The sequence below is a fragment of the Malurus melanocephalus genome, unplaced genomic scaffold, assembly GCF_030028575.1.
Source record: "Malurus melanocephalus ecotype Western Australia unplaced genomic scaffold, MMel_1.1 scaffold_514, whole genome shotgun sequence".
Classification (NCBI taxonomy): Eukaryota; Metazoa; Chordata; class Aves; order Passeriformes; family Maluridae; genus Malurus; species Malurus melanocephalus.
Window position 1 is genome coordinate 1 of NW_026623746.1, and position 24278 is coordinate 24278.

Genomic DNA, 24278 nt, shown 5'->3' on the forward strand with positions numbered 1-24278 from the left:
ACACAAATATCCCGTGGGACAATGCTAAGACAGGTGGAGTTTCTGAGGAGTCAGGGCAGTGCTGCCCACTGAGGGGGCAAACAGCTCCTGAGTCAGTCACGGATCCTCACTGCAGAGAAAAGCAAGCCCAGCTCCTGCTCAGCCCTTCAAACAGGCAGAGGAGGGAGGGAAGAGAAGCTGACTCTGGGTCCAGGAGAGCTCCAGGCACATTCAGACCACTGCTCCCACCCTTCATGCCAGGAAATATCCATGTTCCCAGACAGCAATCAGGAGTGCAGCCTGCCCAGAGCATGTGAGGATCTAAACTCTAAACAGAGACAAGTTTCTAGGCTACAGCAAGGACATGGAGTGTCTGCACAGGTAGCTGGGCAATTTGGAAGGCATATGGGTCAGCAGGGAGCAGCACCAAGATAAAACAAACCCATGTCCAGCCTCTTTCGGCATCATCACATGCTGAGGTGACCAAAGAAAGCTGAGATCCACCCAGAGGAAATCCAGCACCTCATGAGAATCGAGATCCTCTGCTCTGAGTCACTAATTAGTAAAACATGCAGCTGACTTGTAACAGAGATTAGCTCTGTTTCCTGATTATAGCATTTTAATACAGGATATTAATTTAAGCCCAAGACCAGAACATGGCTTAATTTTCTCAAACAACCTCTTGGCTAATGACCCTCTCAAGTTCCTTAATGGCTTAGGGCTTAATTATCTAAACATTCAGCATGAGTATGCAAGCAGTTATTTCCTAGACGGTTTCTGAGCTATTACTGTTATTCCATAACTATCAGTTATTTACAGCAGTTCCCCAAAAACCAATTAGAATACCCTTGGTGCACCATGCAATAGCTAAAACTCTGATACGTGCTTTTTTTTCATAAAACTCAACAACATTATGTTAAAAAGCCAACAAAGTAGGCCTGACCTTGTGCTGGTATCTGTTGTCAAAGGCATGCTTGATCAAGAGATTTTTTAAGACTGAGATGGCCGTGTATCGGATGTCGTAATTGTCCTGCAAGGCAACAGAGGCTTCCCTAAGAAGCATCCCCACGAGGAAGTGATGCCTGCAATACTCATCAGTTAAAGTGTACTCGAGGTTTACATCTGAAAGAAACAGCAGGGCAGTGGTTAAGGGGAATGTTCTGAGTCTGTTCAGAGCAAGACACAACAGTCAGGTAAGCCCAAAAGGCCTCGAGCAGCACTCACCACTCTCTTCCACAGTGCACTGATTTTTCAATACAGCCAGAACTGATTATACAGTTTTCTCCAGCACTGAGCTAAGTCATATCAAAGAACTTGGTGTTTTCCAGTTCAGGCTGTTCATTAATTTCAGCCCTCACTGTTTCAGCAGCACCTGAAGGATTTTTGCAGCGTGATGCTCTGCAAAGCTTCTCTCTCCAATGAGTAATTTCTAAGTCAGAGACGGCTTAAATGGGGGAAGACAGCACAACCTACTGCCTGGGGATGCTTTGCTTCTGACTGGGGGTTGTCCTGTAAACACACTGTGAGCAGAGCAATCTGGAACACTGCCTAGCTTCCACTGTTAGTGATGTTAGCAAATGCCTAATTGTCACACATCATGGTTATTACATTAGTTGGATGCAAGCTAATTGATTGGAAAGTGCATACTTAATTTGACATTAGAGGATTTGATCCTTCCAGTTGGACCTACCTACTGAAGTGAACAGTTCCACCGCAAATGAAAAAAATTTCAATTATGTGTAAAAAGAAAAGGGACAAATAAAAAGACAGCAAAAAATAAACAGGAACAAGTAATGCTCTAAATCGTGGCAAAACAGGATAGTATGTAATGTTTTAATATTATTTGTGAGGCCTTTGCTTAACTCTCAGCTTCTGTCAATCCCTTGGATTCTTTCCCATCACAACATTGCAAAACTAATTGTGTGCTGCTGGGTATGAGGCCAAGTTCGGGGCTTGCCCTGGCTGGTGTTCCCACGTGAGGCAGCACGGACAGACTAACAACCAGCCCTGCACTAGTGGGACGTTTCAGAGTCACTGCTCCAAGGTGCAGCACTCCAACTCAACAGGAGGTGTGTGCAGGGCTGTGCTCTGCCAGCCTGCCCATCTAAACTGGCTGAGGCTGCAGAAAATCTCTGTGCACCTCCCTGGGGGCTATTCCTTCTTTGCACAGAAACAGAGCAGTAGAGCTTTGGGCAGCCCCTCTCTGCATCCAAACAGGCTGAAGAAGAGGTGAGACACACCAGCAGCGTGTGCCCTTCGTACCTCTCTATCTCTGAGCCTGCTGTCCCCTGCAGCCACAGGTCTGTCCCTGCAGCCAGACAAGTTTCCAGTGGAGATGCATCCCCACATGGCTCTGCCACGGCAGGCAGGGCTCAGACACCACTGCAAAGGCACTTCTACCACAAGGGTGGGCAGCTCTGCTGCCATGAGCTCAGTGTGAACCTCAGCTGGTAGGTCCCAGTCACAATAAAACACAGGAGAAGAGCTGTCCTTACAGCTTTTCAGTTTAACCATCACAAACACAAAGGTGAATGTTAACCAACAAAGAGCATCCTGATGTTACCACACCACTAACAAGCATCATGGAAGCACTGTGGATGTGGTTTTCTTTGTTGTTTCTAGCAATAATCTTTGTTAAATAATGCCAGGCAAGGAGCCAAACTGATGTAAAAGATTGGCAGCTGGTCCAGAAAGTTCTGAGGGGTCAGATAAACACCAAAATAAGGGGTATTTCCTTTATTGCTGCTTCTGGCACCTGCATGTGTGTGGAACCACTTTGGGAGTTTTATGGCTCCACCCTGAGGCACAACTAAACATCCCCTTTCCTCCACTAAAACAAATTACACAATCATAAATCCACAGGGCTTTTACATGGGGGAATCCCAAACCTCAGTCTCCTCCCCAGTACTTGCACTGGCTGGGCTATTGGCATCCAAACCTCGCAGTCTTCAATGCATTTCTGCAGCACTGATGGGACATGAGGACCCAGAGAGAAGGAGTCTGTCTGCAGCACTCCTGGGGGCTGGTGAGGGCTGCATGGCCACTCTGGCAGAGCCCCAGCCACCCCACCTGCCCACAGCCTCAGCCCAGCCCCTTGTAAGCCCCATCTGCCCCGTGCTGGGCAGCTTCAGGACAAAGAGGACACGAGTGGCAGCAAAAGCAGCTGGATGTGCACTGGTGCCACGGTACCAATGCCTTTGGTAGGCACCAAGGACAGGCACAGACTCAAGCTCTGCTGCCTGCAGGTTTGAGAAAGAGCTCAAACACACCATGCACTTCCTGCTGCTCAATATGGAAGCAAAAGGTAACCTAGGTCCCCTTCTGATGGCCACAAAGAGAGCTGCCAGCAGGGCACTGGGTTCAATCTGTTCTCCTGCATCTCCACAGGACGCCCTGATGACACACCCACTTCTCAGGGGATGCTGGCACTCCTGAGAACAAGGATTACATTGCACAATCTGTGCATTTACTGGAACACAGGCAGCGTCTTCCAGATATTGTTAGTCCCATGTAAACTTAAATATGGGAAATACTGAAAAGGCAGACTGCACACAATTCTGCAATAAAATGATGTAAACCTGACAGAAAAGCATCTTCTCCTGAGGTTTATGTCCTAACCAGGACATACATTCCATTAACACCAAACCAAAGTTAGTCAGAAGCCATCAGGCTAACAAATCATAGCTCTTTAAGGAAGAACATACCTTGAACTCTTTGCAGCTTGGGTTTGGAAAAGGTCATTGGTAAGTTCAGAGGAATGTAGTGCTCATGATTGCAAATGGTTTGAAGAAATTCAAACTTGTATTCAACCAGCAACTGAGATTAAAAAAAGACAAACACAGACTATGTTTTTGGTTTGACCCATTTTGTTCCAGTTCAGTGGAACTTGTTGCACAAGGATTGGAGAATCTAATAAATAGCATCTGGTGAAATTGATTAATCATTGGCAAATTTTTGTGTTGTTCTTCCCAAGTGTCAGTGCATAAGGGTGTCACTTGGAACTTCTTTGTCTTTTTCATCCAGTTTATTAACCAATCTTTCCTTTCATTCTGACACTTTACATTACTTTAAAGTAATCTGGATACAGGCTCTTGGCCCAAACAAAGAGGTCTCTGCCTCTAAAAGATTTTGCAGAAAAAGAGTCTAAGAGGCCTCCAAGAGTTGTATAAAGTAATCACTACAAAGCTTTGGCTGATATAGATATGTACAGCTGCAAACCACTTTCCAAGAAACCTACTGCTTACCTTAGGGTCTTTTGGGCTGAATCCAGAAATGTAATCATTTATCAAGTTAAAAACAAATCCTCTGTCCATGAATGTCAAGCAACGCTGGAGAAAAAATAGTAACATGTGACCAACCATTACAAATTAAAGCAATCATCCTAAATCCCCTCCATGCTGCCATCCTGTCAGCAGCCAGWTTTCATCCTCTGRGTTGCTGCAACKCTCCATAACATATATGATCCTGTTCCCCTGAAATGCTTTGGATGACCTTACTTAAGTCTCCAGTGAACAACAGAAAAATTTAAAATGAGAGTACACATATTTCAGGTTCCAAACAGTTGCTAGGTGTGCCTGAAACCCCTCAGTAGAATACTGAGTTAGTGTCTCCTTGAAAAGAGAAGGTCTCTTTCCTAGGAAAGCTTACCCTGTCCAGAGTTAAAGTAAACCACATTTGTTTGCTTGCTCTGTATTTCTCATTTGCCTATCTTCTTCCCACCCCAGTTAAAATCCTGGGAGAAGAAAAGAAGCTGCTGACCTTCAGGAAGTTAGCCAAGCTGAAGTTGACATTCCTGGACTCCTCAGGGATCTCGTTATAGCGGATGGTCACATGAGGAATGATGGCCAGCAGCAGCGAGTGCAGGGCGTGCTGGTAGGACTCAGGGAACCTCTGACCTCTGGGCAGCTGAAACCAAGAGCACATCCCAGCTCAGTGTTGTGAGCCAGCAGCTGGGGAGAACTGAGCACGAGTTCTTTAGAATTTCTTTTTGTTGCTCCCTAATAAAACAGTGGCCAAAGAGAGCATTGGCTGCAACTGCAGTACGTAGTAACAGAAAAGGAGGCTGCACAAGCCTCTGGAATTCTTAAGGACTTCTGGAATTTTTAAATTACAATTGAGAGTGAAAGCAGGAAGAAGAAAAAGTGAAGTGAAAAAAAAAAGAAGGTGGGCTGTTCAGCTTGGCAGGTGTTTCTTAAAATAAAGAGTCACGCAGATTTTCAGAAAAGCTTTTGGAGGAGTTTGCAACAGTTCTGTAAGGCAGCATCGACCAAATTTATTTTTACCTTGATTTTGTTTTCTTCCAGTAAGTACATTGCCATGGACTTTGCCAGCGCTTCAAAGAAGAACCACGAGTACTAGAATGGACAAAGAATACTATTACTTCTCTCAGCAGGATGGAACATGACTGACATACCCAGTGTGGGGAAGCACCTGTGTGGGAGGGAGAGCTCACATTCAAATGGCATTTTGTAAGCATGGCTGTGCCTGCACAGTTGGCTTGGAATAGGTACCTTTGCTACTCAGATATGTCCTGCCAGTTTTAGGGTGGGAACAGACCTACCCTATCTGCATCCCAGTGCACCCTGCCAAGAACCAGAAGAGTTTGGGGTGCAAGCCCTGCAAAGGCCCAGAGAGGCACAGTCTGCCACCCTTCAGGTGACTGGAGTAAGACTGGCAGAATGAAGAGCCTTTTGCTGCCTCCTGCCATAAACCTAAACAGGGGCTCCCTACAAGAATTCATCTCTTTTGTGAGAGAAGAGCTCAAGGATGTGGATGTGAGGAGGTACCCTGGCAGCTTTAACCCTGCAGTGGGTTTAGATGCGGTTAAGTGTTGGGCTTTACACCAGACCCCCTTTTCCTCCCCTCACCCCTGCAGCCAAACCCTGCCAGTACTTCACCTTGAGGAGCTTATTGATGGCCAGAAAATCTGCCGACTGCTTCAGGATGGTGGCCATGGAAAGGACCAGGATTTCGTGGGTCATCTTCGCCTGTTTGGCACTGGGTTTCTCAGCTCGGAAGACATACTGGGGCAAGAACAGCAGGGTCAGGGTGTGCCTGCTGCCAGCAGGGAGTCTGCAGGGACGGTGTCTCATCACTGACCTTTATGAAGGAGCGCAGGTAATGGTCCAGCCCTTCCTCGTGGCACTTGGACACGATGTGCAGGAGAACCCTGGGGAGAAACGTGGCTGTGTTCAGCACACAGAGAGAGGGCAAGCTCCTCCAGCTCACAGGAGTCACCGCCACGCGTGTCCCATGCTGCCAACCCCAAAAGCCTCACTGCTGGCAGGGCCTGCTTTGCAGAGCACCAGCTCGTGCAGCCAGCACCCCTCACACACAGCTCCTGTGGCTGCACCAGCCTCGCCAAAGCACTCAAAGGTGAGGTGGCCAAAGCCTCTTCTCCCCTTTAGTGCTGGCCCAGGAATTGCCCAGAGCAGCTGACTTTAGCACTCCAGGCTCTTTGCACGAGGAGGTGAGATGGAACATTCTCTATCATTGTTATAATCTGACACCTGCTTCCACCCCCAGAATTGATCAATTCTGGAAGCCTCCTTCTATTTTCTTTTCTTCTATTTACATCATATGCTCCTTGTTAGATGCACTAGAATATTTTGGGCTGTTGCCTGGCAGTTCAGGAGGGTCAAGCAGACCCTGGAGAACATGCCAGCCCTCTAAAGCACTCCAAGTGGCTGATCAAGGCAGCAAGAGCCTGGTTTCCCCAGCCAGCACTGGGGATTTACATTCCAGTCCCAGCCAGAGAGAACAACAAACCATTGCATGTTGTCACAGACCCCACAGGCCAAACCACAGGGAGGAGTTTACAAGCCATTTAACAGATAAAGTGAGTTTTAAATTCCACTATGAAAATCTGATCAGAAAAGAGATGCCCTTAAACAGAAAGCTACTAACAAACCAGAAAGCATCAGGCCAAGCTTTGATAAAAATCTCTGGAAATGAAGGTGGGAGCTGGTCACCCAGAAGGAACTTGGGGTCACCTGTTCCTCTGTCCCTGGTGTTCAAACAGAGGGGAACTGCAGTGCTCCACAAAGGAGGAGTTCTCATGACCCGCCTCACATGGTGCAGGGCTGTGACTGTGACAGGCACCACATCCCTGGGGAGCAGAGCTAAGCCTCCAGCTCCAGCTCCATGGGAGAGGGCTCAGCCTCCAGCTCCATGGGAGCAGAGCTCAGCCTCCAGCTCCATGGGAGAGAGCTCAGCCTCCAGCTCCATGGGAGCAGGGCTCAGTCTCCAGCTCCAGCTCCATGGGAGCAGGGCTCAGCCTCCAGCTCCATGGGAGCAGGGCTCAGCCTCCAGCTCCAGCTCCATGGGAGAGGGATCAGCCTCCAGCTCCAGCTCCATGGGAGAGGGATCAGCCTCCAGCTCCACTCCATGGGAGCAGGGCTCAGCCTCCAGCTCCACTCCATGGGAGCAGGGCTCAGTCTCCAGCTCCGTGGGAGCAGGATGCTCCTGGCACATGGATGCACGCTATCCACTGGGACCAGGGGATGACATCCATCTTCCCCTTGCACCTCACTGAGGAGGCACTGCGGCAGGAAGGTGGATGTTTTGGCACATCTCTCGGTGCCAGGGAGCCGCTGCCGGTGCCCGGCAGGGAAGGTGCCTTTGCTGGAGCTCCTGCAGTGCCTGCCCGGGCCGGTGCTGCCCTCTCGGGGCCGCCGGAGCAGCGCTGGAGCTCCGAGCCCGCACAGCTGGCACAGCTGGAGCTGCAGCAGCCCAGCTCCGGGGCACCGGCAGCGCTCCTGACACCGGGACTGGCGTGCCAGGATGGCACCAGGACACTGCTCCCACATCTGCTGCTGCAGCTGGGACACGCCTGGGCACTCTGGAGCCTTTTGATGACAACAACAGCTGCCAGAGCCACCAAACACTTCCTCTTTCGAGAAACAAACCAGGAGTAATTTTTAAATACCGCGTTTTTCCCCACACAGCGGTCAGGACAAGAGCCCCACAATGCTCCCAATGCCACCCACATGAGCCAGGGGAGGACAGCAGCAGGGGACAGTCAGTGCTGCTGTCCTTTAGCAGCCTGTACTGGGAACCAGACCCTGCTTTGCACTGCCATTTGTGCCTCTGCATTCATCACTGGGTGGTTCACCCCACACTCACATGGTGCAGTTGACAGCTACTTCATCCTCCTGCGTCACGTTGGTGAGGACTCTAAATAGTTGCATAAGAATTACAGGTAGAAACTGAATCATTACTTGGATCTCCATCGCGTGCAAACACTAAAACAAATGTTCAAAACACAGACACTTTTAGTTCAACATTTTGCAGATGTTAAACATTTACAGTCCTCAGACACTTCTGTGGCAATGGGACAGGCATTAGCAAAGGCTCCAGCTATGACTTAATTAGAGGTCACATGCTACTATTTGATTTGAAAAGTCCAGAATTTGAGGCCAAAGTTTTGCTCTCAGGTTTTCTCATCACTTGTGCCACTTTTTTAAAGTCCCATTTCCACAAATGCCTTCGGAGCATGAAAAACTGCTGCCCAATGACTTGCAGTGAGACTTTTCTTTTCAAAGAGCATAGTTTGCTATTGAAAATGGGATTTAAGGGACTTGTGGAAGGCCAGGTTCATCTTGTGCATACACTCTCCACCTTTTCACAGAGCTCTTGTGTCTGAAGCTCACGATACTATTCTAGGAAAGATAATGCATTGCATTTTCAGTTTTCAAATCTGCAAATCTAATGACAGGTTTTAAAATCTGTGTCTAGCTATTTAAATTACTGACATTACTGAGGTGAAGGTGGTTAAGAATCCCTCATTGTGGTGAGCACATACCCATCTCAGTCTGCAGGCTGCAGGGAGGGGGCTTGGCAGGGCTGGGACCTGGCAGAATGCTCACAACAAAGCTGAGATTGCAGTGCTTGCCTTCAAAACCTGCTGCTATTTCTATTTCTTAAAGTATTTGTACATTATCTGACACACATTAAGTAACTCTGTGGTGATACTTCCCCACCACTGGAAGTGGAGCTGTTGCTACAGCAGCGCTCCCAAAAACAGGCAGTCATGGAAGGAAACAAGGACTGTAAATAGCCAAGAATGATATTCCCTGCAGGAGCCCTTGCTGGATCTGCTCCAAAGCCCTTACTCATGCTGCAGTGATTACCAAAAAGTTGGGTCTAGGTCATAGGTCACCTCTGATCAAATTTAACTGGCTGATAATCTCACGTATCTTTTTTTTTAAACGTGAAAAAAAATCCTGTTTTGAGTGGGCTTCCAGAAAAAAGGATTTTTTTCTATTTTTTCTATTTGCTACAGTTTAAAGGCCTGAGTCAAACTTGGAGCAGCAAGGGAGGAGGGTGAGAGTCCACCAGGAGGAGGCGTTTCCAAGAGCACGGCAGAGAGATGCTGGCTGCTTGTTTTATCCTCTGTGGAAGGCAGAGGGAAGCAGCACACAGACAATCGTCTGACAAGATAAAATGAATGTAGGGACTTGGAAAGACATTCCAGTTAAACACCAACCTATCTGATGGGATAAAGCAAAAGTGAGGGCACTGCAGAATGCAGCAGCCCCAGCAAGGGCGTGTGGCCCCTGGGCAGGGGCTGGTCTTTGCTGACAGTCTGTGAAACACAAAGCCCAGCCACAGGCACTTCACCTTGAGGTATTTCACAAGCTCTCCTGGCACTTCCTTGGCTCCTGCCTGAACCAGCTGGCAGTACTGGAAGAATTTGTGCAAGTGCATGTCCTGGAAGAGACAAACAAGTTCAATGCAGCAGCCTCAACCTTGGTCAGCCCCCGCTGTGCCACTTACACTCAGAAATCTGGTGACTTAACCTGCAGCACAGGGCCACGTCCCCAGCAAGCCCCATGTCCCTGCCAGTGGCATTCCTGTCCCCCAGCTGACATCTCCCAGGACTGCTCCCCGTCTTTGCCAACATGCCCATCCACTGCTCAGCCCCTGCCTCCCAATTAACCTCAATATTAAGCACAAAGCTCCCAGCAGTGTTAAAATTCTCCTGTGGTTGTAGTACCCTGAGTCCCAATCCCCATCCAACACTGGCCTGGAGAAACAGAAGCTCTCCTCTCAGAAACTCTCTCACTATCTGCATCACCACCCTCCTACTGTCCATCTGAGGCAGACTCTCCTTCACATTACTCTCCCTCCTCCTCCTCGGTTAAATTTAATTACTGGGTTATTTAACCCTGAAAAGCATCTGGAAATGTAATTTGGTGGGAAGCGCAACTACTGTGCTGCTCTCAGTGCTCTACAGAATCAGTAAAGCTCCAAAATAGACTCAGATGCTGAAAGCAATTTGCTCTGAATGTAAATGTAGCTGATGACATCCAGCCAAGGGCATTTCCCCAGGAGCTGTGCTGACAGGAGGTGCCCCAGAGCCTGTGCTGGGAATCTTTGAAGCACATCATGTGGAGCTTAGAGAAGTCCACCACTACTGTAAGACAGCAGAATGCACTAGGACTTGGTAAAGCAGCCTGAACTGCTTTCACAGTGAAACAAGGACTGATGCTTTCTTGTCTCTGTTATTGTCAGAGAACCTTTTCTTAAAAAAACTTAATAAAAAGTCTAATATTAGCTTGGATTCACTGATCCTAGAGGCCTTTTCAATGTTAATGATTCTACAATTTGGGGAAACCTCTCACACCCACCAGCTGTTCTCTCTTTGCATCCCTGAAGCAGCTCATTTGCTCAGATGTTTCCTTGGTCCTGCCAGTTACAGCACAATTGGCCAAGGAAACATCAGCCTCTCCCTAGGCTCATTCACTCACACAACAATCTCATCCCATCCAGACCAGGAGCAGATCCCTGCAGCCAATCCCAGCCCTGCTGCTCACAAGTATCTCAGTGCTGCTCTGCAAACCAGGCACCTCTTTCCCAAATCACCTATGGCTCAGCAAAAATAGGCACTGCAATCTCCTCCTTTGCATTTATGCTGGAAGTTTTTAAGGTGCTGGACTTACCTGGGTGTAAATGGTCGAGTCCAAATGGATTCTGATTTTAAACAGGGGCTTTGCTCCATCCACCCACTTTGCATCCACACTGGGCTGCTGTGAACAGAAAACATTCAAGCGACTGGGGTGAGAAGGTGGCTCTGTGCAGACACGCCAGAAGGCACAGGGGTGGAAGAAGGGGTTCACCCCCAGCACAAACACCACTTTCCCCATGAAAACATGCACAGAGCAGGTGCTCACTCCTGCTCTGTGCCATCTGCAACAGCCCGGCCCAGCCTGCCACAAAAAATATCTCTGCAACCTGCATAAGCAGGGAACGTGGAATTAAAGGTGTCCTGTCTCCCACCCCTAAGAACTTTAAGCTGCAGAACAGATCTGTTCAGCTGAGCAGAACACCAAAAGAAGCCCAGAACTCAGAGTGGTAACAAAAGCTCAACTTTCCCCTTCCTTTTTGATTGAAGCCCATTTCAATGACCCTCCTACCTTGCGTGACTCGGGGTCTGCAAGGCCCAGGTAGCTGGCTGGGAGGTTGGAGGACACGGGCAGCTGCCGCTCCAGGGTGACAATGCGCCCGTCCTTCAGCAGTGGCACCCAGGCGTATCCCACTGCGGAGGCAACCAGGGCACACAGTCAGCAGGCACACAGGGCTGCAGGATCAGCTCAAAGACAGCTCTGTCTCACCCTGGGAAGCCCAAACTTGCAGCTGTGCAAGTGGCTCTAGCGAGGGAATCAGCCACGGCAGTGTCATTAAAGCACCTTTAACCTGGTGAATGAATGTCACACACAGCACAGAGCAGGAGTGGGTCTGAGGGGCAGGAACAGTGTGTGAGCCATGGCTGTGCCCCACGATGGCTCCTTTGAGGGCTGGATCCATGGAGAGGTTTCCCAGCCAGTGGGAGCCAGGTGTAAGTGTGCCTGGTGTTGGTAGGATCAGCCCTGAGATCCTGAGCTCACAGCAAGTTTCTACTGGTGATTTGCCTGACAACAGCACATCCGTGCAAGTCAGGTCAGGGACAAACAGAAAGAGCTGTCAGACTGCAGCAACAATTTGAGTTTTAATATAAACTAAAAACATTGAGTTTATTCCATTTTAGACCAACGGTTTGGTATTAGGTTGCTTTTAGAAAGGACAATTCGGATGGGCTGGTATTTTAATCGCATATTTTTTTCATGTCCCTACATTTGTTTTATCTTGGCCTTTTACACTCCAACAGAAGTAATTTAAGCATTGAACATACCTTGAGTTTCAACGGTGTCCTGTTTTTTCGATGTTGCCTTTGTATTAATTTCACAGCTGACATGATAGAAGGTGAAAAGCAAATGATGCTTTTGATGGAGGTGAATTGGAAGCTCAATTTTAATCTAAAATGATATCATGATAGATCAGACTGTATTTTTAGTTGCGGAGTAATATTTTAGTTCTATTTCATTTCACAAATGTTATGTTGTATGCAGTTACACAAGACACATTCTTACTTATCTTAAATAACTCCTAACATTTTCATCACATTTGCAACATTACTTATTAATGGGGGTGTGTGATTGGAGTGCACAAAGCGTGACAGTAAAGACAGCAGAAAACAAACTGACATTAAAAATTGACAAAGGCTCTGGCTTTGCTGAGCCCTTCTGCTGAGGCTCAAAGGGCTGGTGATTATCTTTACCCATTTTTCACCCAGCCCTGGAAAAAGAAGTATCCTGAGAAGCCCCTTGGCATTGTAGCATCCAGGAAAATGTGCCGTTCCCCACATTTGGCTTTTACCTCATCGTAGAACTCCGGGCTCTGGTTGTGGTGCAGCACGGCAGCGTACGCGTTCGCTGTCAGGAGAGGACCCCCGGGTTTGCCATATATGCACTGCAACACAAATGAGGAGCTGAATTCAGGGCCCTGCCACYCTAAATGAGCTGGGCAAATGTAACCAGTGATCCTGGAAACTCAGTGCTTTCCTCCTGCCCTGCTCAGCCTGGCTGGCACAGAGCACAYGGCAGTGATGGCAGAGATGGCAGCCCCGTTAACGGGTACCCACCTTCAGTGGCCTGGCATCAGCGTCATCCGAGTCCCTGAACTCAACACACACTGCAATATTCCTCGCCTGAAAGGAGGGAGAACAGCAGGATAAGCCACTGCTCCAGGCCAGCAGCATCGCCCCAAGCCTGGCTGCAGGTCAGTCCCCTGGTCAGTCCCCAGGTCAGTCTCCTGGTCACTCCCCTGGTCACTCCCCTGGTCACCCACCTTTGCAAACACCTTCTGGTTCTCGTACTTCAGGTGCAGGGGGTAGACATAGAGGTGGTTTTTGTACACGGTGAAGGGGTAACAGTATTTTGCAACTTCTGGGACAAGCTCCTCCACTTCAACTGCAACGTCCTCACAGCCCTTCTCAAAAGGTTTTATAGGAATATAAGAAGCTGTGACACAATCTGGAAGAGAATAAGGATAGAAAAAAATAGGTCCACTAGAAAAGCCTTTTGGACAGAAGATCAGCTTACATAATCTGTGATAGGAGGTGCCAAAAGCACATGGAGTGACCCTGAACACATCACAAGTCCTTTCTTTGCTCCAGTTTCTTTAAATGCAAGACAAAGAATCACATTGACCACATTTGTGAAGCCCCACAGTGTTATGGATCAAAAATGTCACATGAGACTGGTACAAAAGCAGGCAGCTGGCTTCCTTTGGATTTAGAGTGTGATGGCCAAAATGCAAAGCAGATAAACCCCTCAGGTAAACCCCTGCACTTGGMCACATCTCCTCCACAGAATGCAGCAGAAAGACTTACAGGTCAGTGGCTGTGCTGAATTACTCATTTCTCATTGCAGCCACAAGAAACTCTTGTTAATAAAACAGCAAAATCCCCCCTGGAAGCATTAACTCCTGAGGCTCAAGCCACCAGCACTTATGTCAAGAACCCAGATCCTTACTTGTGAAGTCCAGTGGGATGTCTTTGATGATGATATTTAACTGGGCTGGAATGACCTGCAATTTTGTCTTCTCTGGTCTGCATCAGGGAGAGAGGAACAAGAGTGTGAACCTTGAAARCTCAGGTGCTGAGCACATCAGCAGCACTTTTTGTTACCCTCCAAGCATTTTAGAAATTGTCATCTCATGCTTGCACTCAACTKTTTAAAAATGCATGTTAAAATGCCTGCCCAGCCCCTGCACCAGGCTCTCACACTCACTTCTTATACTCTGCTAGAAGCTTCAGCATATCTTCATTTGAGAGTTTGCCACTGTCTTGCTTGTACAGGGGTGAGAATTTTCCATCAGCATCAAGAGTGCCCTGGGAGTCYTTGAAAACTGGTCTGCAGAAAAGAAGAGGTGGATTTCCTAAATGTTGGTACATCCACAGACACTGAGGTGTCTGACACTTCTGAAAGGCAGCTCAGATGTGTGAGATTCTCCGGGCTGTGACTGCTCCCAACACCACAGCACCGACTGCTCTCCCACCCTGACACGGTGCTGAGACCCCACCCAGGCTGCAATCCTGTGTATCACAGGARATCACAAGGAACATCACCCATTTCCCCTCCCTCCAGCCAGACCAGGACACATTGTGCCCATTTCCAAGCCTGGCCCACAATCACAAACACCCTCCCATCCCCTCCCACTAACACCAAGAGGCAAAGCATCTCCCTATTTGCACATGGGATCAGAGCACAGAAATCATCCTAGGGAAGGAGTGCACAATAAAAAATAGTTTTGGGACACACATCAGCTTCCTTCTGAAGCCAGAGCAGGAGCCTGGACTCTGCCCTGGATGAACACCAGCACCTCTGCCCTTGAAAATAAAGGTGTCTGTGTATACTAAACATTAAACATCTGCACTCCCGTTCTGTGCAAACACTTTCCTCTGAGACCCACAAGGAAAATGTTCCAGGAATGCAGAGCAACACAGCTCCCTGCACCAGGCACTCAGCTCCTCGGTGTCCAAAGGCAGCTCTTCACCCAGCCCACTGTGACAGCCTTCTTCATTCCCATGTCATTCCCATCCCTTTTGTCAGCACCAAAATTCAATTTAGCACTAGGAGGCAGTGGATGATCTTGCYTTCAGGCCTTCCCCTGACTGAGATTCAAGAGAGTTAGCACTGACATACTTTATCAGTCCCAGTAAAAGAACAGCAAGGGAATGGGATCACTACCTCCAGCCATTCCCAAGAACATTAATTAAAGCAGAGTTTAAGATGRAAAACAAACCCCAGCTGATTGCCACTGCCAGGCTGGGAAATCCTCTGCTCTCATCCWGTCCCTGGCAATGGCTGGTGCCAGGAGGGAATTTCTGCAGTGATTCCCTGGGTAGCATGGGACCGTGTAATTTGTCCCCAGGAATGTTCTACCCTGATAGCAGTAACAACAGGTCAGTAGGAAGGTTACTGCCTTCCCAGCACTGTTTACTTTTTAAAGTTTTGTTTCTAATTCCAGATAGAGCATTTCAGGCCAATCCCAATTTTGTTTTGGGAGTGGGAGCCAAACTCTGCCCTGGCTGCAACTTCACTAACTTCAGTCACTTGGCCCTTTGCCCAACCATGTCCCAGGTCACTCTGAGCAGCAGCAGCAGCAGCAGCTCCCACCGAGGGATCAGCCCCACTGAGGGATCAGCCCCACTGAGGGATCAGCCCCACCATGGGCACAGCCCCACTAAGGAATAACCCCCACCCGAGGCACTGACCTGGCAGCCCATCCGAAGGGCATCCGGTACTGCCCCAGACGGCTGCACACCTGCTTGGCCACCTTATGGACCTTCTGGGCAGTCTGCAAAACAAGAGAGAGGCAGGTCAGTGTGTGCCAGGGCTTCCATCTGCCCTGGAGAAGGAGTGAAGGGTGCTGCAGTCTCCAGGGAGGGCATCTCCCCGCTGCTCCCTGGGCACCAGTGCAGCTGACACATCCTGTGCCACTCACACCACCCACAGCTGGCACCTCACAACAAACGTGGTGGCACAGCAAACGTGGTGGCAACAGTCATGTTAAACCTCGTCAGGATTAAACTGTCTAATTAATACTAAGGGTATTAGAGCTCTATTTGCCAAAGGGTATTAGTTTATTTTCCAAAACTGACCGCAATTGGCTCATCCTGGACTTACAGAGTGTGCCAAGGAAATGCCAAAATTACCAAGTGTTCTATAATTGACTTTTCAGGAACTACTCTTGACTGGCTGCAGCAAGGCAGCAYCAGCTCCACCTGGCGTGCAGAGCTGATGCTAATGGCAGCAGCAGGGCCTCTCYCTTGGATGTTAGGARAAATGTCYTCACTCAAAGGGCTSTCAAGCRTTGSAACAGGCTGCCCAGAGAARTGRTGGAGTCACCAACCCTGCAGGGATTTAAATACAGGTARATGTGGTGYTTAGGGACATGATTTACTGCTGGGTCATTGGTTGGACTCAATGATCTTAAGGGTTTTTCTCCAAGATAAAGGATTCTGTGATTCTGTGCAGACATTCTGGGGATGAGGTGTCCCAGTTCTTGCCACCAGCCCAGGCTGTGCCTTGTTGAAGTGCAATGGGAAAAGATCCCAACTGCTTGGCTCTTCCTAAAAACCTTCTGCCTCTTTCTAGGGGAAGGAATTGAGTGTCCCAGGACAGCCCAGCTGAAGCCATCCTGGCAACAATGCAAATAGATGGACAAAGACTGCATTTGCCAGGAAGAAACTGAAGAGCCACAGAACAAGCCATGTTCAGCCCACAGCAGCCCCACTCAGTGGACACCCCATGGCCCCAGCCAGTACCTTCCCGGGGTCCGAGTTTTTCATGTAGGGCTCCACACAGTGGGCRATGCTGCCCTGCAGCACCTTCTCCACACGGGCCACCAGGAAGATCTCCACRTGCGGGTCGGTCACGGAGAACACACCCTGCAACAGAGAGGCACGGCTGCCACACAGCCCGACCCCCATGGGCACCATGGGCTTGGCCCTGACCATCCCCTGCCCCGGGGATGGCCACAGGGGCCCACCAGGCTGCAGCATGGCCAAGCCTTGGAAAACCATCCCTGGCACCTCCCTGGCACTGCCAGCGAGCCCCGAGCGGCARCCTGGACACTGAGCAAAGCTCAGGAGAAAAGTGGACCTCTGGTTACCCACAGCGGATGGCAACACATTCCAAAGCCATGAACAGCCTCAGCAGTGCACAGGATGATGAGGAAGGGATCCTCACCCGTCTGATGTAGCGCAGGCAGGACTCAGGCACGCCGTGCACGAGGCTCTCTCCGGGCGGGCGCCCCTGGGTGCCCTCGGCCCCGGGCTCGGGGGTATCCAGCAGCATGTCCCGCACRCACGGAGGGTTCAGGTCCACGTGGAAGTCAGCTGAGATCTTGCGATTATTCTTCAGGTCGAACAATGCCAAGCTTAGGAAAAAGGGCTCAACCTGGAAATGGGATTGAATGTGTATGTCATAAAACATGCACGGCACGGGCTCAGGAGCATCAACATGCACTGCCTTCCCTGATAAGGAAATTGGGAACCTTCTGCTTCTTTTTTTACCCCCTGATTTGCTACACCAGCATTTTGCAGAACTCTCATAGACAATCCATGTTTATTTGCTTTATAAATATACAGATCCATTTTTTTTACCCGCACCGCCTTGCATTTTCATTCAGTCAGTTTGAACAAAGCTATATGAAATCTATATGTTTTCTACTTAGGTGGTAAGCTACGAATTCAGGAAGAAAATATGAACTCAAACCATCAAAGCTGTTTATCGTTTTGCAATGAGAAAGGAATTGGTTTAAGAGTGTCTATGGTCATTTATTTTCCAGAGTCAAGCAGCCCTGGATGGCTCAACTGTGACACTCAAAATGCTCCTCAGATGCTATCCCAGGAGGGAAGTTAGCTCTCCCAGCCAGGAGAGCTCAAATACAAGGCTGACACTGCTGAGAAAATGCATGWGCAAAATCTGCCAACTCCTTTGTAGCTACTGACCTTGACAGCACRAGGCAAGTGGCAATAATTCATGTATTTTTAATTTAAAGACCCTAGTAGGCATGCATCCATGGAAAGATAAAAATGCAGTCCTGAAGACAAAACTGTAGCATGCCCAAGACATTACAGCATGACTTGGAGGCRTTACATTGATGCTGAAAATGTGCTGATTAGGTCTCACTCTGGACCTGATTAAGGATGGATAACAGGAATCTYTGCCATTAGCAATGCTTCCATCTGCTGGGAGTTACTGAACCTGGTGTCGTGTATCTGTGAGCTGCCAACATGAAACCATCACAAAAAACCCCTTTGTGATTCCACCAGGCATCAGACATGGCAGCATCAGCAGGGATGGGGCAGGGCTGGTGTCTGCCAAGCACAGGACGTGACAACAGGGATTGTATTTTGGGAGCAAAGACTGGAGGAGACTGGTCTGGCAGAACAAAGGCTGAGGTGAAATGTAAAAGCTGTCTACAGACATCAGAGGCTCAGAAAATACAACAAAGAGATTTTTGGGCAAAGGCACAACTTTGGCACAACAGCAAATGCATATAATAAAGAGGCTGTGAGTGCAGTTAGGCTGGGAGTCAGAAGAAGGTTCCAGAACAGGGAAGTCCCTTGCCATTAGGGGAAATGAAATAAAACACAGCCATGAGTGGTTTGGAGATGGAGCTTAATCATTTACCAACAGGACTTCCACAGGGACCCAGGATTTGGCAGGCACATGCTCCCCTCTCCCTTTGCCCCTGAACCACTGGTTTCCAGCAGTCCTGGCTCCTGGCAGGCTGAGGCATGTCAGCACAGACCCRTCCCCAAACACATTTTTGGAACACCAAAATACCAAGGCAAACAAATCCTGCAATGACTCTGGGCCAGCAGTCCAGGTCTCACTGGTGCTCATGGCAAAATGGGATTGTTTTATCCACCCAGACTAATTTGCCAAGGTATTTTCTTGCTCATGAGGGGAAAGAAGACAAARCAGGACAGGCTGGAGGTGCCCTTACATTGGTGGGTCCTTCTTCTGCCCTGTCACTGAGCTGAGCRAGGAGGTTGAGGGAGAAGTCCTGGCAGCAAACCACAAAGCGTCTGCTGCACTTTTCCTCAAAAGGCTTCACATCTGGCTCAATCCCCGAGAAGTCGAGTCTCTAGACAGCAAACAAACAAATCTGGTCTCATTAAAAAAAGAAAACAAACCCCTGAATAATGTTAAGGGATCGCATTATGGTAAATACCATCTTAATATTTTTTACAGTGGTACAGAAGGTACAAGGCATTCATAAATGAGTGACGTTACACAAATGTATCTAAAACATTCATGGGCCTCCATCAAGTTTTAGCAACCTTTTTTGTACAGCACAGCAAAATAAACCTCAGAATTATTTCAGTTCCTTCCTGATAYGTTGTAACCTTGGGGATCTTCCCAAACACCACTTAGAGCTTGGGGAAGAAAGAGGAACATAAGACAACATCACAATCAGAAAAATATCTTCAACCATGAAGGCAGGACTGGGCTAACAGATGGCCCCTCGTGCCTGAAATAYTGTGAACATCTCAAAGAGGACTGAATGCCTGCTGTTACAGCAGATCTGACTGACACCAGRATGAAGATACTTGGGCATAGAAAGAGTGAATTCAGCCTAACCATTTGGTTAGGGAAAAAAAAGTTATCTTAGATGCTCCAAACTGAATAATATTTCCATTTTATTATCTGTCCAGAATATAGGAAGCTTCTCAAGGCTTCTCTTCAAAAAAAAAAAAAAAAGAGAAGACACTAAAAAGCCTCCTGGATGCTTATCTTCTTTCTGTTAAAGGCTCTAAAGAATTGCCAAGAGAAAAGCTCGTTTTGTACAACTAAACCTTTTAAAGACTAATTACATTTCCTTGTTAAACCAGAATGTTCCATTTCACAGGTGTGAACATGCCAAAGCATGCCAGAAGGAGAACCAGAAACCATGACATCCCCTGGAACAATTCTCTAAAGCTCTGTTAGCAACTGCAGCTCRTTCCACTGAAATCCCACACCCGGACCCTGGCAGGGAAAAAGCCAAGAAGAAAACTTGCCAACAGACAATGTCCCCCCACTGCAGTGCATCAGAGCAGCACAGGGTGATTTGTCTGTTTGTCTGTCCCCACATTTGAAAACCCCTGAAAATTGAGGCTCTCCCTGTAAATCCTGTCACAGCTTTGGCACCGCTGCTCCAGATGTGCTGAGCACTGCAGATATCTGTGCAATGCCACTTCTCCTGCTTCTTCTGCACCCATGAGAACCTCCYAGAGGCCCAGAGGGTGGGTTTGAAATCCAGCAGCATCAAGAGGCATCACCAAAGATCCAGCAAAGCTGGAGGGAGGCCATGTGGGGCTGCTGTGACTCTTCCCTGTATTTGAGCAATCACCTGAGCACTGACATCTCACTCTGCTCTCACTGACAGGAGCAGGGGCTGCACTTCTGTTCTCCACTGGAAAACACTCTGCTTCTGCAGGGAAATGCTGTGGCCATGCCAGGGAGGCACAACAGCRAACAAAACCTCACACTGGAAAATGTGGGGATGTTTACCTGGACTTCTGGGTCGAAAGAAAAGATGTTTTGTCTTCCATCATTTCTGCTCAGTTTGTTCAGCTGATCTGTTTCTCTTCCATACTAGGACAAAGGAAGGCATTGACATTACTGCCTGGCCACACAGAGGCAAACAGTCGTTATTGGGAAAGAATCAAAACAAAATAATTATTTTTCAGGTTGCCTTTGTGATACATGAGCTGATGCAAAGCTCTGACATGGTGCAGGGACAGTACAGAGATGTGGCTGTGCTGAAGGAAAAAGCAGACAGAGCCAGCCAACCACACATGGAGGTGAGGAATGTGCAGCCTCAAACCATGTGGCTCCATCCATGAGAAAYAGAATAATAATGGGATAATAGAAACCCACCAGGAATTGATGCCTGCCCAGAGCTGGAGACACAGAAAGCAAGCAAAAAACCYCTCTCACAGAGAAGCTGGACAGAAGCTGTGGGTGGGGAGAGCGACCCTGCAAAGACAATACCTTCATCAGCTCAGGATGCATGCTTCTCTCCAGGCTCTCCAGGATGTTCTCTGACTTTCCCTGCGTGCTCGATTCATCATCTGCAAGGACACGAGAAACAGATGTTCAAAACAACTGCAGGAGCACTGCTCTGCCAGCAAGCATCCTGCAGTGTTTGCTAACAATAGCACAGAAACAGTTTACGGAGACTTTTCCATTCCTAAGGAGTAAGATTTTTCCATGCATTACCAGTATCAAAGTGTACAATTACAGCCTGCTAGGTYTGCCCAAAGCASAACTTCAGCACAGAGCCAATTTTCCAGGAGCCTTGAAGCTTTGCCATGGATTTCCCATCCAGGAGAAGGGTCATGTTTCCCTCCATTTTTATTCCTCAGACCATCATCTGTGTATTGCTAAGCCCCTCTGCATGACACTGAGTGTCAGCCACAATTCTTGCTTTAAACACAKCACAGTGTAGATTCCTCCAGGCTTGCATCCTGCTGGGGAAGGGAGAAGGTAGGTGTCTGTTTACAAACTGACCTTGCACAGATTCCACAGCATCCTTCTTCTCCTGCACCAGGCTCTCAGTGTTGCTCTGAATGATCTTCCTCAGAGTCACCAGCCATTCCTCCATCTCCTGCTCYGTTTCAGCTGCGAGGTAGTGGCTGTACTTGTCTATTGTCTTCAGCTCAAAAGCGTAGCGGCGCATTTTGGGGCACTGAACAAATGAGAGATTTGTATTCACACCCTCCTCAACAACCCAGAACAGCCCCTGCCACACAGCTCCTCCCTGGGAAAGCATCCTGAGCTCAAATATCACGAAATACAATGCAGACACCCTCCCTGACACAGCAATCCTGCTGCAATCACAGAGTTTCACAGCTTGAGCAGTGCACAGGTCCACGACCAGCGACTCTGAGTGACAAAAAAACAGATCGAAGCACAGACATTGCACCAAGGAGCAGGAACAAGCTCCTTCTGATGCCATCTGACCTTTAATATTTACCCAGAGAAGCCAGGAGCTGGATTTGTGTGACATGGTAGGAAATGCTGTGCTCTGGGACACTCAAGGCCTCTATCTCAAAAGGATATGGTACAACGCAGCTTTTTGGAGCTCTGCTGCCCTTCAAACAGCATTTTCCAACTAAAAGCCAAGGCAAATCTGACACAACTTGGGAAGTGCATCCCATACATCACCRAGGCGTGTGCATCACTGCTTTTACTGTGTTCAGGAGGATAAATGGAAACTCAGAGCTCTGACTCATCCACGCTGAAGCAAACCACTGGGGTAATTTAAACCACCCTGCGCCAGCTCCACCACCCTCAGTGCTTGAAGCTCTGAACAGACAGCAAGGGCAGAAGGCAGAGCAGCAATCCCCTGCTGCACTTCACTCCCACACAACTCAGCAAACCCAGGATTTAGACCTGTACAAATCCCTAAACCCTTACAGCCAGCCCAGAGCAGATCCTAAATTCCAAAGGACTGCATGCTTGCATGGATCTATCACGATGTAACTTAAGAAACAAGAAGTTGGTGCAAGCAGCAATAGAGGAGGGTTGTACCCAAGACAAAGACAAACCAATTACTCACTGGCCTTTTGATCAGTTTAGCTGACCAGMTTTGGTTTAGTTTACAATTCCATGCCTTCAGACCTCGAGAGAGCAGGTCCATCTCAGAGCCAGCAATCCCAAAGTCTGTGCAAAGCCACACAGAAAGGACACCTACCTGAACCACATCATTGCAAGCATCCAGGAAAATGCAGCCTTTGGATTCTTTTGAAATTTTTTCATCTTTGTAGGAATTCAGAATATAGGAGCCATCTGTGAGTTGTGACAAGTAAAAATACCTCCTCTTGAATACCTGTAAAAATAAAAAATCTTGCTCAGGCAAGTATTCACTCTGATGTATATCACAAACCATGGGTTTCCATATCTGCCTTCCCTGCTATTGAGAAAACACTGTAATACAGTGAAAACACTGCTGACCCTGGAGTGTTGCAGATTCACCCTTTTGAACATGGTTTGCTTTTATAAAGAGAGATTTCCATCATCTTCTTTCATTTTAATGCCCTTGTTATTACAAGTTTGCCCATTCAAAGCAAAGCCCCAGGGCTCCCAGCCCATCTCTCAGGTAGCTCCAGCCTCATTTATCTTTGCACAGTAATGCTGCACAGTAAATTCAGATCACCACATGACYTGAAGATCCATCTCACCCTAGAGCAGGTATTTCCAGAGCCTTTTTTCATATAGACCTCAGCTAGAATTACAAAGCAATTGTCTGGAAGACWTAGGAACAGACATGTGGAAATTCCTAGCACTCAAATGCAAGCCAAGGGACAAAGCAATCCATTCAACTGCTTGGGTTCTTTGTGGCTTTTGGGGTTTTTTWAATACAAATTTATTTTCATGAACTGGCTTTGGCTTAGGGTTTAATTCTTATATCAAAAAGCAGAAACTCTGGGAGAAATGCTCCTGTGTTTGAACTACTGATTTTCACAAAGGAAAAAAAAGCTCTCCAGTGTCTCTGAACACCTTTCTTCGTGCTTGTCAGCCAAAAGCCACTGGACTATAATTCAGGAGAACATTTTGGCAGCAATTGTGGCAGCACCATATGCTGTAAGGAGCAGGGTGCATTTCACAGTTGCTGGGTATCTGCGTTAGGAGAATCATCATGAAGGAAACCCAGACAAGCAGCACTGCAAGKATGTCTGCTGTTCTGTCTATCTGGAAGATCTATGAATAAACACAGCATTTTTCATCCCACATGGGAGATCACAAGTAATTTCCTGCTCCTGTCATTACTGACACTAGCACATGTTCCTAAACYCACTCACTTGCAGAGAACTGGGAGGGAGCATCGCGCCCTGAACCGTAACCCATCCCTTCTGTGGTGACCTCTGGCATCATTTGGATGATTAATTAGCTGTAGAGATGYTCCATGGGTTGTTGAGCTTTAAGTTTTATAAGATTTAACTAAACCTTTAGTTCAATGGAGCATAAAAATACATGGAAAGCAAAGGATGTGAAGCATTAATCCATCCTAAACACTGATTTAGCACTTCACTGGAGCAGTCTCARGAAATTTGGCAGTGGATGCTACAGAAACCCATGACAGATCTCTGTCTAGATATTACAGGGTTGATATCCCTCATGGTTATGGGATTTCATGTTAAACAGTTTGCATCTGCTGAACTCTGTTCAAAAGCAAATGCAGAATCAAACAGCAAATGTCATTCCTGTGATCTTCCCCCGTGCAAGCACTGCTGTCAGAAATCACTGTCAGCAGACAGTGATCATTTGAAATTAATACCATAAACCTGGGAGCAGGGGGAACATCCCCTCTGATCAGGCTACAGGAGCTGCTGGTGAGATTGCAAAGGGATGGAGGGATGGATGGATGGATGGATGGATGGATGGATGGATGGATGGATGGATGGATGGATG

The 24278-nt window shown here is 48.0% G+C and overlaps 1 protein-coding gene across 3 annotated transcripts in view; it reads right to left on the reverse strand.

The window, feature by feature from the left end:
- Window positions 1-557: 557 nt before the first annotated feature.
- LOC130582672 (dedicator of cytokinesis protein 11-like) overlaps window positions 558-24278 on the reverse strand; it is a 45623-nt gene continuing 21902 nt past the window's right edge. The window contains exons 7-31 of one of the 3 annotated variants that reach the window (XM_057381535.1): window positions 22561-22695; window positions 21375-21552; window positions 20856-20935; window positions 20373-20456; window positions 18823-18963; window positions 17055-17264; window positions 16631-16753; window positions 15578-15660; window positions 14091-14213; window positions 13833-13909; window positions 13147-13331; window positions 12941-13006; window positions 12676-12768; window positions 12152-12275; window positions 11397-11518; window positions 10923-11006; window positions 9601-9690; window positions 8104-8222; window positions 6079-6148; window positions 5877-6002; window positions 5262-5333; window positions 4738-4884; window positions 4224-4307; window positions 3684-3795; window positions 558-1101 (exon numbers count right to left, since the gene is read on the reverse strand). In XM_057381535.1, the coding sequence (XP_057237518.1) occupies window positions 896-1101; window positions 3684-3795; window positions 4224-4307; window positions 4738-4884; window positions 5262-5333; window positions 5877-6002; window positions 6079-6148; window positions 8104-8222; window positions 9601-9690; window positions 10923-11006; window positions 11397-11518; window positions 12152-12275; window positions 12676-12768; window positions 12941-13006; window positions 13147-13331; window positions 13833-13909; window positions 14091-14213; window positions 15578-15660; window positions 16631-16753; window positions 17055-17264; window positions 18823-18963; window positions 20373-20456; window positions 20856-20935; window positions 21375-21552; window positions 22561-22695 (2934 nt within the window). In that variant the 3' untranslated portion in view covers window positions 558-895. Of the gene's footprint in view, window positions 1102-3683; window positions 3796-4223; window positions 4308-4737; window positions 4885-5261; window positions 5334-5876; window positions 6003-6078; window positions 6149-8103; window positions 8223-9600; window positions 9691-10922; window positions 11010-11396; window positions 11519-12151; window positions 12276-12675; window positions 12769-12940; window positions 13007-13146; window positions 13332-13832; window positions 13910-14090; window positions 14214-15577; window positions 15661-16630; window positions 16754-17054; window positions 17265-18822; window positions 18964-20372; window positions 20457-20855; window positions 20936-21374; window positions 21553-22560; window positions 22696-24278 lie in introns of all 3 variants that reach the window. The other 2 variants (XM_057381534.1, XM_057381536.1) reach the window with 2 other exon arrangements.